Raw genomic sequence first — 19,672 nt, 5'->3', positions numbered from 1 at the left:
TTAAAAACCTCAGACATACCTATCCAAGTACGCTTTTCTGGTGTACATGAAATTCATTAAGTCTGAAATGCTTCTGTCTTTGCATTCAGACAATGCATACATTACACTTAGTTCACCTTTAAGCGAACTATATTGAATAATGATCCATAGGTTTTTTGTAGATATGTTACATCACTATCAGGGAATTTATTTCTGTAGTTTTCAAAAAAATCACAATTAAGGAGAGAAAAGAACTGAAAATTTGCAATAGATTTGAAGTGCTCTCGAATTTGTAACATGATGTTGTCCAGGATTTCATTGAAAAGATGTTAAATCTTAACTCTTCTGAGTCATCACACATATGACATCTCTTATGACTTGATTTCCCTTCATAAACATTAATATCATGTGTAACATAGTCATAAATACTGGTGAAACCTTCCTCTTTCTCATAGTCGGAGTATTTAAAGAGAATTATTCAATTGTTTTGGCACAATACCTTATATCTGGAGATTTGGTTTGCTAATTTTAAAGACAACATCAGAAAATGACAAAATCTTTGAAAATACTACCAGTAGAAATCAAGTGTTAAACTTATGTAAGAAAGTTAAAAAAAAAAAAACCTTGCGCTTTCAAAACTGTGTCACTGGCTCAGTCATCTGGAGCATCCAAAATGTGTTGAAAGAATGCCTCTATCATACTATAATTCTCTTTCACAGTGTTCACAATACGTGAACTTCCATCTCATTGCCTCTGCATCTCGTTGAAGCTAACTGTCTAGAGCTACTTTGATGCATTAACAATAATTCATATGAGGCCTTGATCAGGCCTCATATGGATTATTGTGCACAGATTTGGTCTCCAGGTTTTCATGGTGACAAGAATATGTTGGAAAGGGTCCAGAGAAGATTCACAAAGGTAGTGAGTGGTTTTTTGAATGCGGTGTACAAGGACAGATTGAGAGAATGTAAGTCTCAAAGCCTCGTGAATAGGAGGAATGGGGTGGGATATGATTGATACATATAATCCAGTCAGGGGTTGTTATCAAGTTGACATGGAAGAGAGTTTTCGTAGAATGGTAGAGGGGGTAGAACAAGAGGCCATCGCTGGAAACTGTATAAGAAGGGTGTGAGCAGAGGAGTGAGAAGAAAGTTCTCTGCATGGAGAGTGCTTGGTGAGTAGAATGCACTGCCTGAGTGTTTTGTGAATGTAGACACATTGAATCAGTTTAAAGCACAGTTGGATGAGTGTTGTGTACCGTAGTGTGTCCCCCCCCCCCACAATGACTCCATGGATGTCAGATGTCAATACTAATAGTACTATCATTTTTTTTTATAAAAGTGAAGGAGTGAAAAGTGAAAAGTCAACTGCTTCCTGTGAAGGAAGCAATTGACTTTTCTAATTGTTTGGCAAAATAATTTCAACTATGGGTAATAGGGGAAACTGGATTTGGAATTTTTTGGGACCCCATAAATATGTGATGGTTTAACTTGAAGAGGTTAAAGTTTGTTAATTACTCCTTTGGGCCAAGAAGTATTTTTTCACAAATAATTTTATGAACTTTTTTTCTTTTGTGAGATTGACTATTATTTGGTAAGTAGAATTCTGCATTTTATTTCTTGTATTTTTCATAATTCATAATGACAACTTTAGTAAGTATTGGCTGCCTTAATCCACCAAAAATATTTGTGAGTCATCTTTAGATGAATACAACTGTAAAAAAAAAAAATACTATTTATCCAAAATTAGGTGTCCAATATCAAACTAACATCTTCAAAAGACATGTGAGTTGTACTTTGAATATGTCAGGTTGAAATATAGCAAAATGTACCTGCCCTGGCAGGTACATGAGTTTTTTTGTCAGCCTGGTTGGTCGAGTGGTTAATGTATCCGCTCTCCAGCCAAAAGGCTGCTGGTTCGAATCCTGCCGTGGGCATGGATGTTTGTGATTGTGAAAATGCTAGTGGTGGTCGGCGGTAGATGGCATTGGTATAGATGATGAAGGTAGTTGCGGTTTGTTGTAGTTGGTGAAATGAGTCTTTGGACTCCCTGGAGGTGTCATGTAATAATAATAATAATCATAAGCCACTTAATAAACATATTTTTATCATTTATTGTTTTCATGTAATGTTCTAAAAAAAATGAAGAAAGAAGTGAATGTCTTATATGATATTTGTCGAATAACTGGTTGACTGAGTGTTTAGCATAGCTTCTCTTCAGCCAGCAGGTTATGCGTTTTAATCCTGCTGGGCACAAGTGTTTGTGATTGTCTTGGTGTGAGATCACCACCATCACCCCACCTTCTGGAGGCCTGAGGCAACTTGAAAAGTTCCATGTTTTGTCTTTAGAACAAGGCCTCTGGATTAGATAAAAAAAAAAAAAATTAATTAATAAAAATACCAGAAATATATAGAAAAAAACCTTTGCCCACCCAAAGTACTATTTGTATCATAGGTTTACAACATTTTGTGGATTGGGAGTCACAAAACACACTAAGGCAATCTCAAGTTGGACCCTTTAGTTATTAGGATCTGTTTCAAACAGGATTGTGACTCAACATAGATCTTTATTTTTCTTTAGAGACTGCTCTAGAGACTAACATGGAATTTGAATTTTTTCAGCCACTTCAGGCCTCCAATAAGGAGGACAGGTGGTCTCACACCATGCGATTCATCTTCCACTTAAAATATATAACTAAATTAATACTGATTAAATTTACTTGAAAATAACATGGTATAAAATTGGTATAAAATGTAAGCCCACATTTCACAAGCATAATCTTTGGAAGGAGAGGGGAGCAGAGGAGGAATGGCTACAATATGGCAAATGTATTTTTGGTTGAGTGAGACTTGCTCAACCAGATCTATCTGACTCCATAGAGGTCTATTAATGAAATGGAACTGTACAGAATGCAAAGTGTGATCAAATTCATAACCTTTTTTCTCTCAATTAAGCTTTTTGCCTCTGGTTAAGTCTTTATTTTTGCTATTTCTCTGCAGATTATTACAATTTATTTATTATTATTTTTTTTTTAATGTGGTATCCACCATTGATGACCTTTGATTTTTTTTCTATTTTTATTGATGTATATTTTTGTGGAGAGACTCCACAATTAGTGACTCCATGGAGGTCAGATGCTAATAAGAATGTTTTTTGTATTTTTTTTTAAATTTTTTTACATAGTCCAGAAATCCTACTCAAAACCAAACATGGAACTTTTTCTAGCCACTTCAGGCCTCTGGTAAACAGGAAGATAGTCTCACACGAATGATGAAATTCATCTCCTGCCTAACAACAATAGCAAACATCCATGCTCACTGCAGGATTCAAACCCACGGTCTGTTAGTTGGAGACTAGATACTCTAACTGCTTGCCCAACCAGGTTGGCTATTTGCAAGTTATTTAAATTTTTTATTTATTTATTTTTTTTATTATATAGCATATCAAACTAACAGATTCTGGGCACTTCAATTAGCCATTGACCAAGCTTTCATAGAAATATTACAAGAAGCAAGACAGAAAGCACCTGTTAATATAAAGGTAGTAGTAAAATGCATAAATATTGATATAAAAATACCATGAAATATTTTTATACGAATTAATTTTTTATTAGATAAATATTAATGTAATCAATTTTGTCATAATTTTTTAACTAAAAGTTAATACTGCAATTTTAAATAACTGCTTCTGTAGAGGTGCTTGGGGATGTACAATGTTCATGCTCTTCATACAGAATAATATGAAACATCAAAAATATTTTTAAATGGTAAAATACTTCACATTGCAGAAAATTCGTCATACTTCTCTTTAAATTCATTCACCATCAGTTAACTTGCCTCTTTCTTAAGCGGCATCTCATAGACTTGTTATGAGAACAATTACAACCTTTTTGTACTGTTAGTAAACCAAAGATGGATAGCAAATACCATAATTATATCTTCACTGAACTTTACCAACCACTATCTGTTTACCAAGTTCTCTAACTTGCTTCTCTTCAATTTGTTTTCATAGTCAACATTCCCCAGTTTTGATATTGTTTTAATTAGTTACTTCTGCACTTTTTCCACCATTTATTCATTCTGTGATTCTTCAAAATTTAATCAAATGAATTTTGATACTCACTTGTGTATATCTGGTTGATTCTGGGCCTTATAAAAAGGAATCTTGGACCTGAGATCCAAAGAAAATCCTAAGGAATTGTTTTGCTGTGTAGCTGGTAGGAAATGATTGTGGAAGAATGACACTGTTAGATAAAAATGGGATTAGAGTGACTGATGCAAAGGTGGAGTTAGGGCAGGTTCAAGGTTTAGAAGTGTCAGAGGAGAGTGTGTTTCAAATACTGAGTACTCTGGTTATCACTAAAGCAGTGGAACCTGGTAGAATTTCACCATTGGTTTTGAGACAATGTGTTAAAGAACTGACAGTTCCATTGACCTGGCTTTTTTCAATGAAAGTTTGCCCATGGGAAAGTTGCCCAAGGAGTGGAAGGAGAATAAGATAGTGCCATTGCATAAGGGTAGTAGCAGACCGGAAGTGTCATACTATAGACCAGTTTGCATTTCATCAATAGCTGTTAAGGTCTTGGAAAAATCGGTGAGGAATCATTTATAGCACTAGGCAGATTAGGGTGATTTGTTAAGGGACACTCATGTTTTAGTAATACGAGGGTAGTCTGAAAAGTTCTTGGCCTCAACCATAGATGGCAACACTATCGGCAAGATTTTTTTTTTCTAAGTCGGTATATCTATCATAAGCATCCGTGTAAAATTGCAAGTTATTCTATCAAGTAGTTTGTTTTAGTTTTATACAGCTGTCTGAAGCAAAAGTGTTTCTGTATCCATTGAAATGGATAAAATTGAGTATCGTACGGTAATGAAATTCTTTTGTAAAAGAAGGTTTAACGCCAAAAGAAATTCATTCAAAATTCATAAAAGTGTAAGGACACTCTTCTTCTTCATTTTCAACAATTAAGAAATGGACTACCGAGTATAAACATAGCCGTACCAGTTTTGAAGATGATCCATGTGAAGGGCATCCAAAAAGTGTAACAACATCAGAAATCATTGATCAAGTGCACGATATGGTATTGGATGACCAGCGAGTCAGAGTGCATGAAATTGCTAAGACTATAGGCATTTCAAAAGAACATGTAGGATATTTTGCATGAAGAAATGCATATGAAAAAGCTTTGCGCAAGATGGGTGCCACGCTTGTTCAGAGTAGATCAAAATTTCACGTACATGAAAATCTCTGAACAGTGCTTGGAGCGTTTTAACAGGAATAAAACTGATTTTGTGCATTGAATTATTACTATGGATGTGACTTGGATTCCCCATTAACTACCAGAATTCAAACAGCAGTCAAAACAGTGGACAGAAGCCGATTGATTAGCACCAAAGAAGACAGTCAGTTCCACAGCAAGAAAGGTCATGGCATCAGTGTTTTGAGATTTGTTTATTAATTATCTTGAAAAGAGTAAAACAATAACCAAGAATATTATTCTGATCTTTTAACCAGACTAGATGAAAAAATTCGTGCGAAAAGACGTTTGCTGAAGAAGAAAATCGTCTTTCATCAGGACAGCACACTTGCCCACAAAGGTGTTTTGGCAATAGGAAAATAGGGATCTGCACACTGTGAATTTTTGGAACATCCACCCTATTCCCCAGATTTGGCTCTCTCTGACTTCTATCTCTTCCCATAACTAAAACTCTTCCTCGCTGGTCAGCGTTTTTCTTTGAATCAAGAGGCAATTGCAGCTGTAGAAGGGTATTTTGCAGATCTTACCGAGAACCACTGCAGGGACGGGATAATGGCCTGGAACATCGCTGGAATAAATGTATTAGTCCTAAGGGAGATTACATAGAAAAATCAAAATAATTTTGAAATTATAAATTCATTTTTTCATTGTTAGCCTGAGAACTTTTCAGACCATCCTGGTGTATTCTTCATGCATCTGCTCTCCACCCCTCTCCTTATATCTCTTCCATAACCTCTTTTTCACCTGCAGTTCCTGTTTGATATTGTTTGTCATCCACTTTACATTAAATTATGTCTTCTTTTTCACTCGTTGAATGCTACAGCTTGCTATTGGTGCTAACAAATATTCCTTCACAATTTCCCAAGCACTAATGATATTCTGTCCTTCCAATTCTACCTGCTATGGAACTGCCCCAAGTTGATATCTAATATATTAATTTCACATAAGTTCCCTTTTCTTTGATATTCCTGCATGTCTATTCATCTTTCAAGTCTATTCATCCTCGGACTTCTTGGAAGTGTCACGAATAATAAAGTCAAAACTACATGGTCACTCTCTCCAACAGGGGGGGGATGTCATTTCAGTTATTATCAACTCTTCTGATGCTATGACCAAATCCAAAACTCTTGAGCCTCTTGTTCCCTCTATTACATGTTGCCTAAGACATATGTACCTCAAGAATTCCAGAAATTTCATTCCCTTATTACTACATGCATTTTCCTCTTCCAAACTTATATTGTTGTAGTTAAACTCTCCCATAACAATCATTCTTCCATTCTTCTTGCACTTGCCAAGCTCAACTGCCTAAACGTGTCCTCCTCCCCACCCTCTGTTGCTCCTTGGCTTGTAGCAACACCCCACTAAATATCCTATCTTTCCCACCTCTACCTCACACCATATGCTTTCAAAACCATTAGTATCACTGCCTTCCAAAGCCACCAGTTTTAGAGGACATAACTCATCACTTATCATAAGCAGTACTCCACCACCACCGTGTTTTCCCTTCCTATCCTGCTGAAAAATGCTGTACCCTGCTACTTCTATTACTGTTATTATATCATCCTCTGTCAACCACATCTCAAAGATCCCAATAATATTTGGCCAGGCTGATGCTATCAGCGAAACCAATTCATCTCCTTTATTCCGGATACTCCTGGCATTAGTGTAAAGCATAAAAATGTCACTGCTTCTATACCTTTCATTATCCTCCTCCAGACTCCACTAGACTCAGTGTTACCTGATGTCATCCCCTTTCCCCCAAGCACCTATTCCCATAAGCGTCCACTCCTGCTACCATCTACCCTGGGAATTCTAGTTTCCCTGCATTGACACACCAACTTGTTCAGAAAACAGCAATCTCCAGTTGTCTACGTCCTTCCTCATTCAAATGCAAGATGTCTCTCACATACAGTTTTTTTCTGTCCTAAATTCCCTCTAAGCATCCACATATTCTGTCCTCTTTTCTGATACATTCTGGCTATTATGCCATTCATTATTATTGCTCTTCTTCTCAGCTCATTATTATCATACCTGGGTAACACACACACACACACTATCTTTCCTCTCTGCATTTTCTTTTGTACAACCTCAAGCATGAATTGCATTGCCTCTCAAGTCATTTGTGCCCCCCATCACAATCATCTCATCTGCCCTTTCACCCTGCTTAATTGCCACACTTTCTATCATTCCTCCAGCAAACACTCCTCTGACATCCTATCTTGCACACCACGGATCATAGAGTCCCCCATACATCATACCTCTTACCGCTCTGTTCCTTGATTTCTCACCTGCATCCCTCAATTTCTCTCCTCTTACCCTTTCTCTCTGTTTTCCCCTACTTACCTGCTGTCCTGACATCACTCTATCCCTGGTTCCAGCACTCCCTCAGCATTTAGTTGTAGTAGTTCTTCAGTGCTATTTGAATGATGGCGGCAGCCCGGCTCCCATTACAAATGCTGTGTCACCAAATCCTCCCGTTGCCTACATTTTGCACATACAGGGTGTTCGGGATAAATTTGACAGTTTCGTAAGGAAAAAGAAAATCTTCTTTGTATCTATTAAATTTAATGAATTGACAAAAAAACATTACAGGCAGAGTTAATTACAATACTATCAACAAGATTTACTCAAAATAACCACCATTAGCATCGATCACAGCTTCAATTCTGCTTCGGAACCTCGAACAAGCTGATGCTACAGTCTCCCTGGGAAGGGCCGCAAAAACTGTTTTAATTTTATCCATTAACTGGGCTTTTGTATTACTGGAAGTGCGATTGGTGTCTTTTTCAACTGCGCCCCATACAAAATAATCCATGGGGTTAAGGTCTGGGGAGTTTGGAGGCCAAACATTTGGACTGGTGAAGTCGTAGAAATTTTCAGACAACCATTTTTGACTTTTCCCAGAGGTGTGGCAAGGGGCCGAATCCTGCTGCCATACATACGGCCTACCATTGGCTACCCTTGTTATCCAGGGCTTGACTACAGTTAGCAACTCCACGAACAAAGCCCGAATTCCAATGCCAGGGTTCTTCAACACCTGTTCCTGCAGATTTGCGAGGAATTCTGCTGTACGAACGCAATCAGATCGTCTGCTAGGGATCTTTCTTCTTGCTACATCCTCGTAGTCACCATTGCAAGTCTCTAGTTCATGCCTGATTGTTTTTACTGTATTCAGGGAGCATTGGGCAGCAGTCGTAATATCCTTATTTTGATGGCGGGCACGAATCATCATGATACAAGTTATTCTCTTCCATGATTCAGGTGAGTTCCAGCTATCCATCCTTTCTGACATCTTGTATATGAATGAAGAAGGGTCCAAACTTTTAAATGAAGAGAAGTGTGTGTTAATACATGTAACTTACGGAAAAATATAATTAATTATAAATATGTCAAATTTATCCCGAACACCCTGTATATGCATTCCCCCTTCTCTCCTCTGCCACATATCCAGCTGCCAGGACATACACATACTACAAGCACTGTGCCACAAAATCCTGTAGTATGTTATGCAAAATAGAGTCCTTAAATGGGGGAAGACAAATTAGGTAAATGATAATTGTTATCTATTCAAATGTTGGTAAGTGTAAAGTTGCACTTTGGCTTGATTAGATTGCCAGTGGAATATTGTACTGGTGGGATTATGCTACAAGAAACTGATGAGGCTAGGGGGGTCTTGGAGTTATGGTTGATAGGAAATTGAAGTTCAAGGCCATATAGCAAAATTGCAAGGATATCTTAGAGGATAAATGCAATGTTGAAACAGACATTGATATGTAAGGATAATGAACTCATTTTGCCTCTTTAGAAAGTTTTGATATGTACCTGGACTACTGTGTACAGATTTGGTCTCCTGGGGTTCAGAGGGGATAAAGAAGCTAAGCAAAGAAAAGTTACAAGGATTATATTTGGATTATGGAGTGTATATTGTGTGGATAGATTGAGAATGTATGAACTGCAGACACAGCTATATAGCAGAAAGAGGGGTGATATGATAGAGGTCCATAAACTTCTGAATGGCATTAGAGAATATCATTTGAAATTTTTCATTGTGTGGAAGGTGGGGAGAGAACATGGGGATATCTATAAAAGTTAAGAAAGAAATAAGCACTAGATTTTTTTCTTTCACAGAGCATTGAGTGAGTGGAACAGTTTTCCTTTTGAAGTAGTGAGTGTATCTAGTGTGAGAAAGTTTAAGAGAAGATATGACAGCTGGTATATGGATGATGTTTAGCCTCCTTCAGTTAGTCCTTGACTTCCTGGAGATCTCAGATAATAATAAAACACAGATTATTGAAACAAGAATGCCACTTACAAAATTTCTGCTGTCCCTTACAGATATGACCCTTATAGACAATTTTACATTAATTTCTACAAAATCTTAACAACTACAGAAGAAGAAGAAATTCAAATTAATCTGTTGTTAGACACTTCCATTCTATCACCACTTTACCCTTATGCAATGGCATTATCTTTCTTTTCACTCCTTGAGCAACTTTCAAAAAGATAGACTTTCATTAGACAGCCAGTTCAATGAAGCTGTCATTTCCATATCACACTGAACATATCTAAAAATCTTATCCAGATCCATCCTTGTTGACCTCCAGAATAATTAGCATTCTAAACATATTCACTTCTAAATCTGGAACTCTCAGAAAAAGTGATTTGTAAAAGAATGATATGGTTAGATGTAAATGGAGGAGGGAGAGATTCAGTGACCAATGCAGATATAATAAGTTGCATTCTCCATTTCCATCAAATGATGTCATTCTTTTCAATAATTTTAGAAGAAATTCAATAATTTCTTGACAAAGGAAGTCTTTAGGATTTTCCTTGTGTTTCAGGCTAACCTTTTCTCATATTCCAGTTTTGTATTCCTTAATATGCTAGTCACTAGCCTTCCATGTGTACTGATGATATCTTTTTCTTCCAGTTCTTCCTTCTCTGCTGAAAGAACTGCTCCAAGCTGATTTCTAAGACTCATAATCACTTGCCTTATAATTCTACATAAATTCCTCTCTTCTTGATACTTCTGCATGCCTATTAATCCTCCAAGTAAAAACATTGCATAGTTACTCTTGCCAACTAAGGTTATGGGTGGCATCTCGGTTACAATCAAATCCTCTGGATGCTCGGACCAAATCCAGCACATTATATGGCAGCATATTGTGTATGAAGCCTTCAGCCTGCATGAAGTAAGGACTCATTGTAAGAGGTTTATGCTCACACCAGAAAAGATCATTGAACCATGCCTTTAACCCATTCACAATTTACACACTGATCTTACTATCAGACAATGCATTCCATTCACCAGCCACTCTCCATGCAGTGAATTTGCTTCTCACTCCCTTGCTTATACCCTCATTATACAACTTCCAAGAATGACTTCTTTGTTTTGTTGGAAATTTTTTCACTTGGTTATACTGTAAATTAAAGATGCCAAGAAATTATATTCTTGGTATCCTTTATCCAAGTGTAAGCAAACAAATTTGTAACTTAATTAACTTCACAACTGGACTACTTGTATATAGAGGCTCATGACTTCACATCACTTTCCTTAGTATCCCATAATGCAAAGCACATATCCTTATGGACTACTGGGCTACTAGCATTTATAATGCTAGTAGTCCAGTCGTGAAATTACTTCATGCACAAATTTTGTTTGTTTATACTTGGATAAAGGATTAAACCAATAATATAATTTCTTGGCATCTTCAATTTGTAGTATAACCAAGTAAAAGAACTTCCAACATCTATCTCTAATCCAGAGTTTAGTAATAAGGTGGACACTTTTTGACTACTTGTATATGAAAATATGACTTCTGCGTACCTTGGTATCACTTCTGGGTCTGGCTCCCACTGATGAGACCTCAACAAATGTCAAAACTGGTCTGGATAGTGATCCTTCCCATAATGCTTAGCATTATACATGTCCATAAGGATATGTGCTTTGCATTATGAGATACTAAGGCAAGTGATGTTAAGTCATTAGCTTCTGTATACAAGTAGCCCAGTAACGAAGCTACTTGATGTCAAAATTTGTTTGCTCACGCTTGGATAAAGGATTATACCAAGAATAGAATTTTTTTCATCTTTACTTTATAGACTTCTTTGTTTTATACTTATCTCCTTCCTCTCTATGAAAAATTTCCTCCACATTAATCTAGTAGCATTCCTTCAGCAACTTATAAGCCTCAATCATATGAACTTTCCCTCTGTTTACAAGGCTCTGTAAATTGCACTTCCTCAATGTATCTTCATATACCACATTCCAGAGACCCAGAACTGGCGTTGTGTATCTTTTTTGGACCAGGCAACCAGATCTATGTATAGTAGTCAGTATATAGATTGATCAAGGCCTTATAACCTTTATGCTTCCATATCAAGTTCCTCTTCATTGTCACCATAATCCTTTGTGATGTCTTCACAATTTTAGCAATAAACATCAAATCTCTGTCCTCCACCACTCCCATATCTTTCATCTCTTCTGCCTCCTTCAGAATTTCTTCATTAATTATATACTCTTCATTTTCTCCTTGTGTACCAAATTTCAAGACATTACATTGTAACTTAGTATTACAACATTAAAGTGGTGCTCCACTCATATGCTCGCTCACTCTATCGAGATCCTCCTTTAAGGCCAAAACATCTGCTTTATTCCTAATAGTTCTTCCCAACTTGGCATTGTGTACAAACAGCTGTATATCTGCAGTTAAGCCTTTTCCAGTATCATTAACACAAATTAAATAGTATGGTCCCAAAACAGACCATCCCACAGCACAGTCTAGTGACTTTCCTCTTTTGGGATATCATTCCCCATACACAACCTGCTGATATTTATCTGACAGCCAATCACCTATCCAACTCACTGCTCTCTAATTGAAATTTGAAAAATCCAAGTATACCACTGTATATGCATTTATCTTATCCACTGAATTTGTCACTTTGTAGTAGTATATAAGCAGATTTGTTAAACATAACTTCTCCTTAACAATTCCATGCTGGCCATTATAGAGTATACTGTTATTATCAATCTAATTTTGAATCCTAGCTCTCACTAATGTCTTCACAACTTCTGACACACAGACTGACCTATAATTTGTAGTCTGCCTTATTCCTCTCCCTTTATGAAGTTAAAGAATTTTACAACTTTTCACTTCTTTGCATCTTGCCCCATTGTTAGAGGCACAAACATATTAGGTTGAAGTTTTAATATTAATAAAGTTGAGGTGTTACCCTTTGAGAAACAGAGATATTAGGCTACTTTAGTCTACTGTACTGGTGGAGCTGTACTTCAGGAAGTGGATGAGATTCGGGATCTTGGAGTGATGGTAGACAGTGGACTGAAGTTCCGAGCACACATTACAAGTATTGCAAAGACTGTACATCGTATTGCTACTATGATTAAAAGTATTGCATATAGGATAAAGAGGTAAGTGCCTCTATATAAGGCACCTACCACTGATCCAAACACATATAGACTATTGTACTCAGATTTAGTTGATTGGAAGTTGCATAAATATGTGGTGAAGAAGGGTGTAAGGAGTAGATTTTTATGTGGAAAGTTGTTAGTGAGTGGAGTGCATTCTGAATGCAAGTAGCGTAAATAACTTCAAAGCTCATTATGATAGACATGTTGCTCATTGAGCAGGCCTCCCACAATGAGTCTGTTGACTCCATGGAGGTTATCAGAATAAAAAAAAAAACTCTCAGCTAATGCCTTTTTATTCCTGTATAGGGAGTAAGCAAGGCCATTTAGCCCTATCTAACTTTTGGAGACAGAGTGGGCAGTTCAATCTTCACTGGTACCCAATCAAAGATAGATAGCGCAAGGCTATCACTAATTAAGCGGCATACAGTGAAGAGACTCAACAAGTGCTGCCATCTTGTGGTCCCTAACCCTAACATAATATATTTAATGTCTGAAATAATGTGGGTTCTATAGTCGATTTTCTTGAGTTTATGGAATGAAAAACCTGAGTTTCCACGAGAAAAAACCTGCTTGCCCGTGCCAGAGATTGACTAACTCAGGAACCAGTCGAAAAAAGGGTTAGAAAAATTTCCTCTAGTCGCTGACTAGATTCAAAAGCAAATCTCCCTTCGTGTGGTTAAGCGCTGTGGTGTGCAAGCCCACATCCACTGAGCTACACAGGCTCTTTTATCAGAATAATAATAATAAAATAAAAATGGGAAGGGCTCTGCATTGGCAACTTTACTAAGGAAATATGTCATAATCATGTGTAACAATCTTGATCAAACCAATGGATCAAGGAATCATCCAAAATTTTGAAACAGTCTACAAATGGAAACAAAACTTGTCATTTAAATTAGTTGATGGTAATTTGTTGATATTTTAGAAATATTACAGTATTGGATGCGATTTAGGAAATTTTAACAGTGTAGAAATCAGTGAACAGTACAACAATAATAATAAAAAAAAAACTTAAAAAAACTCCTCCATCGACAGAGAACATGGAACTTCAAGAAATAACTGATGGTGTACATGAAACTATAAACAAATTACAACAAATTAAAGGTTCTAAAATTTTAGATTGAGAAAGCAAATGTCATCATCATCATCATCATCAAATTCCTGCCATGTACCCTCAAGGGGTGTACAGGATATGACAGTACTACATGAAAAAATTACATCATTACTAACTTCCTATCTACAATTTTCCTCCAAATCAGTCTGTTACTTGTCAAGACTCCAACATTATCAGATCTTATATTTCTATCGTCTAAGGCACTTTGTACCGTATCAATCCACCTATATCTTGGTCTTCCTCTGGGTCGTTTTCCTGCCAACCTGGCAGAGAACACTTGTTTTGCTAATCTTTCCTCTCCCATTCTATTTAAGTGACCATACCATCTGAGATTAGCTCTGCTAACGCATTCCTGGATGCTGACAATGTCAAGTTCTTTCCTAATATCCTCATTTTTAATATGATATTGCCATTGATGCCATCTGTTCACGCCTCGAATCTTTCTCAGGACTCTCATATCTGCGGTCTCTAGTCTTTGGTCAAGTGTTTCACTTCTGACCCAGCTCTCAGATCCATAAGTTAAAATTGGTTTGAACACAGTCTTGTATACAGCTAATTTAGTGTTCCAACTAATTTCTTTCTTATTCCATATGAATTTATTCAATTGACTTCCCACGATACCAGCTTTGCTGATTCTGTTGTCTATTTCTATATTTAGTTTACCATCTTCAGTAAAAATTGTGCCTAAGTAGCTGAAATGTTTTACTTGTTCCACAGGTTCTCCATTCACAACACAGTTGACATTTTCAATGATTCTGCCTATTTTCATTGTCTTTGTCTTTTTATTGCTGACCTTCATACCATATCTATTACAACAGCAATTCAATTTAGTCAGAGAATCTTGCAGACTTGTAGCGGATTTATTTAGAAGTATAACATCATCCGCATAAAGCAAGGAGCTGACATTAACATCTCCAATTTTGATATCAGGTTTAATACCACATTCCTTCATAATGTGATCCATATAGATAATGAATAACAGAGGGGATAATGTACATCCTTGTCTCACACCAGATTTAACATTAAACCATCTTCCTGTACTTCCTTCAATTCTAACTGCTGACTCACAACTCAAATAAAGACTAAGTATTGCTTGATATAATGCCCCATTGACACCATATAACTGCAGCGTATTGAATAGCTTCTCTCTTGGCACCTTGTCATATGCCTTTTCCAAATCGACAAAACTTAAATACAGATCTTTGTTATATTCCCATGCTTTCTCGACTATTTGTCGTAAAGTGAAGATCTGATCCTGACAGCCTCTATTTGGCCTGAATCCAGCTTGTTCTTCACCAAGCTTTTCTTCCACAATTCTTCTCAACCGTTTCTCAAGTATACTTGCATTTGCTTTTGCTGAAAGCAATTGCTGAAAGCAAATGTTCAATGGTTTAATTTGGAACAGTGATTTGAATGGACAGATATTAAGTGACAATGAAATACTATGACAGTTTACGTACTAAGCTAAGTCAAAATTAAAAAATCAAAAACGATTTGTTAATATTTGATAAATAAAATATCACGTGGTACACTTTGTCCCATGCAGAAGCTCTGTTTATTATTATTATTATTAACACCCTCGATGGAGTCAACAGACTCATTGTGGGAGGTTCATTCAGCTGACAACATATTTATCTTATAGCATCTTAAAATCCTTAACACTAATTGCATTAAAACACATTCTGGTAATGCATTCCATTCACTGACAATTCTCCATTTAATAAATCTACTCCTCACACTCTTCTTCGCCACACTTTTACATAACTTCCAGGAAGGAATGACCTCTGGTTCTTACCCTCCCACCTTCTACTCTTTTTATAATTCCCTCCGAATTAATCTGATAAAATCCTCTCACTAACTTAAATGTCTCTACCATATCACCTCTCTTGCTCCTATTCACCAAACCCTGCAATCAACATTTCTTCAGCCTCTCTCCATAGCCAGCATTCCAAACTCCCAATATTGTCTTAGTCACTCGTCTCTGGACCCTCTTGAATGTCTCCACATCAGATTGAAAACTAGGTGACCAGATCTGAGCACAGTAGTCCAAGTGTGGTATAACTAGTGTCTTATATAGTGGCACAATCACTTCCTTATCCTTGCATGTTAGAGTACTTTTTATCATAGCAGCCATACTATGAACTAGCAACATGCCCTCTAAACTTCAGTCTACTATCAACCATCACTCCCAAATCTCTAATTTCAACCACTTCCTGCAGTACAGCACCATTGACATAGCACGCAACATTATATTTCTGCACTCCAAAATGCAACACCAAAATGCACTTATTGATATTAAGACTACAACCCCACTTTTTTGTCCAAGTAAAAAGTCTATTCAAATCTTCCTGAAGGGAATTAGCATCAATGGTGCTACTTATAATTCTTCCCAACTTTGCATCATCAGCAAATAACTGAAGATCCCCAGTCAGTCCACATTGATATATAGTTTACAAACAAGTTAAACAGCAGGTGCGCAAGAAGAACAGAACCCTGGGTACGCCACTGGTTATCCTTCTTTTTTGACACACTGCTCCATCATACACAACCTGCTAGTATCATTCAGAGAGAATCTCTTATCCATCTAAACATTATACTATCTATTCCCATCCTCTGCAGCTTATACACCAACTTATCATGTGGTAATGTATCAAACTATTTTGCAAAGTCTAAGAATATCACTGTATATGATTCTCCCTTTTCTAACACACTTGTCACCTTATCATAAAATGCAAGTAAATTACTGAAACAGGGCCTACCCTGTACAAATCCATGCTAATCATCATAAAGAATGCTATCTACATCAACCCAATTTGGTATTCTATTCCTTACCAATCTCTCCAACACTTTGACCAGAACTGCAGTTATACAGACTAGCCTATAGTTGGAGACTTCTGGCTTAGAGCTATGCATGTGGAGTGGTACTATTTTGCCTTCTTTTGACTCCTTAGGAACCCTACCCACTGCAACACTTTCATTAAATAACCAGGTCAATGCTGTAGCCAACTGTGGTGCACATTCCCACTGCCTTATTTTCATTTAACCAAACCAACATCTGATACACCTGTGTTTCTTTCAACTTCCAATTCTCCTAATACTTGCCTCTATTCCGTATATTGTACTGGATCATTTTCACCAGTATGAAATACACTGATAAAGTGCTTGTTCAATAATTCCGCTATATCCTTTGAAGCCGTTAGTCAATACCATGCCATGACTATCCACCAAAGAGATCTGCAATAATTATTCTTCCTCTTGCTTGCATTTAGCAGATAAATTCCCTTGATTTAACTTTAACCTGACCAGCCAATCTCCTCTCATACTATACCTTTTCTTTCTTTACCATGCTCGTCACCTTTCTAGCCTGCACTTTTCATGGATCTAATCACCACCAACTATCTTGTACCTCCTCCATAACATTTTATTTTCCAGCACAGCTTCCTCAATTTTACTGTTCATCTATTTCACCTCCTACTCTATTTACTCACTTAACTCTTGGTATCAGTCTCCATCATATCACCTCTTTTCCTCCTATTTACCAAACTCTGTAACCTACATTTTTTCAGCCTCTCTCTGCATAGCCAGAATTTCAAAGTACCGGAGATTGGAGCAAGTCCAGAGTCACTCATCTCTGGACCTTTGTCCAATGTTTCCATATCACATTGCTTTTGTCAGATACTGCCTTGTGAGTTTCCATGCATTTTCAACATTTTTTCTGCTCAGTTCATCTATCCAGCCTACTGATGCTAACTGAATACAGAGCTTCCTATAATCACCTGCTTTACACTTCCACATGTGTTCAATTTTGGCAGTGACCTTTTCATGTTTCGTAACTTTGCAAACAAGTACCTCATGATCACTCACACAAACTTGTGGCAGTGTCAACACTTCATTAACAACTACATCTTGTGAAATTATCACCGAATCCAAAACAAAGCCTCTAGTTGCTTCAATCATGTGTTGCTTAAGATATTTATCTCTGAGAAATTCCACAAACTTGCTCTCCTTGTTCCCATACACTATCTCCTCCTTCCAGTCTATATTCCTTTAATTAAAGTCTCCCATCAGGATCACCTTCTTTTTTACATGCCTTACTGATTTGCCCAAAACATTTCACAATCAGTATTCTCTGCATTCCCTGGCCTATAATAACATGCAGAACAAGAAAGCATTGCACTTTCTGAATATGGTGTGAAATTATCATTCTCTATTATTTTTATTATTTATTAATTTCATATGGGCTTCTCCACTAACCTCCCCCCATCCCTTAGGATGGGATGGAGCCCTCCTAATGAGGGACTAAGAGTGTATTTTATGACTGTAGATTTGTGTGTGTGTGTTCACGGGGCCGGTTTGCCTGTTCTGAGGGACGAAAAATCCGAGTTTCTGGGTGAAAAAACCCTCTACCTCCATATGAGACCGGTTAACTTACCTTTAGTTGAAAGAGACCTAAAGGTTCCTCACATCATGGACGGGAATTGAACCAAGGTCTTTCCGACCAAAGAGCTTCGTCTATACCGATGGAGCTATGGAGGCATTTTTATTATTATTATGCACCCTCCATGGAGTCAGCAGATTCATTTTGGGAGGTTCACTTGACTTACAACATATTTATCATACCGAATGTTAAAATCCTTAACCCTCTTGCATTGACAACACATTCCTTTCACTGACAAACCTCCATGTAAAAAATCTACTCTTCAAACCCCCTCCCCCCCTCTTCACTACATTGTTATATAACTTTCAGGGATGGCCTCTGGTTTTTCCTCTCTCACCTTCTACTCTTTTTATAATCCCACCTAGATTATTCCAATCAAATCCAATCAAATAAGGTAAGAATAAATGGGGAATCTGCTAGTGCTCATAAAAATTCTATAGCCAGATTTCCTGAATCTCAAAGGATAATTCAGGAAGGGGATTACGATGATCATCAAATATTCAAAGTCGACAAAACTGGTTTCTTTTGGAAGTATATGCTGACAAAAACTTTCCTTGCTAAAACTAACGCATCTCAACTAGGATAAAAAGTATCTATTCATCATCATCATGCATATCAAGGATTTAGGCCTAGCATGGCCTGTTCCCGCCTTAGAAGTCATCGTTGAATCGTTTAAGAGGACGTCCTGGTTTTCTTTTTCCTAATGGCTTGTATTTTAAGGCTTGTTTTGGTAATCTTTGTTTTCATTCTTTGAACGTGTTCCATCCATTTATGTTTATATTTTTTAATTTTTTCTATTACTGGTTCTTGGTTTAATTTTTTCATAATTTCTTCATTTCTTTTGTGATCAAATAGGGTATACTTTGCAGTTTTTCTCATAAACTTCATTTCTGCTGTTGTTAATCTTTGTTTGTCTTTTTGTTTTATTGTCCAGATTTCGCTTCCATACATTAAGACTGGTAGGGCCAATGTATTGTATACATTTAGTCTGGTTTGTTTTTGAACTAGGTTTGGTTTAAATATAGAGTTAATTACACCTGTTATTTAAAAATATTTTGCAATTTTTACGTTTATATCTTTTTCATTTTCATATGTGATCGTACATCCTAGGTAGTTAAATTAATTCACCTGTTCTAAGATCTTGTTATCTATTACTATTTTAGTTCTTGCTGGATCTTGTCCTTTAAAGGCCATAGTTTTTGATTTTTCTGTTGATATTATCATGCCATAATCTTATGATATCTCATTTAGATCTAAAATAGCTTTCTGTAGTTTATCTTCAGAATTTGTAATTATTATTTGGTCGTCGGCAAAGAGGAGAGTGTTTAAGTTTACTGTAGGAGAAAGTTTAATTCCTTGATGTAAATTTTTATTCCATTTTATTATTATTTCATTTAAGTAGATATTAAAAAGAGTTGCTGAGAGGGGACATCCCTGTCGGATCCCATGGTT

The 19,672-nt window shown here is 36.8% G+C and overlaps 1 protein-coding gene across 1 annotated transcript in view; it reads left to right on the top strand.

The window, feature by feature from the left end:
• Positions 1 to 19,672, top strand: part of LOC150101361 (phospholipid-transporting ATPase ABCA3-like) — a 646,575-nt gene that overhangs the window by 83,799 nt on the left and 543,104 nt on the right. Inside the window, exon 4 of the mRNA XM_090400940.1 lies at positions 3,419 to 3,519. Coding sequence (XP_090257066.1) covers positions 3,419 to 3,519 — 101 coding nt within the window. The remainder of the gene's footprint in view (positions 1 to 3,418; positions 3,520 to 19,672) is intronic.

Source organism: Typopeltis vanoorti, chromosome 11 (genome assembly GCF_054136105.1).
Source record: "Typopeltis vanoorti isolate ZY-2024b chromosome 11, IOZ_Tvanoo_1.0, whole genome shotgun sequence".
Taxonomy (NCBI): domain Eukaryota; kingdom Metazoa; phylum Arthropoda; class Arachnida; order Uropygi; family Thelyphonidae; genus Typopeltis; species Typopeltis vanoorti.
Note: the sequence above shows the minus strand (reverse complement) of the source record. Positions and strands in the feature narration are given on the sequence as shown.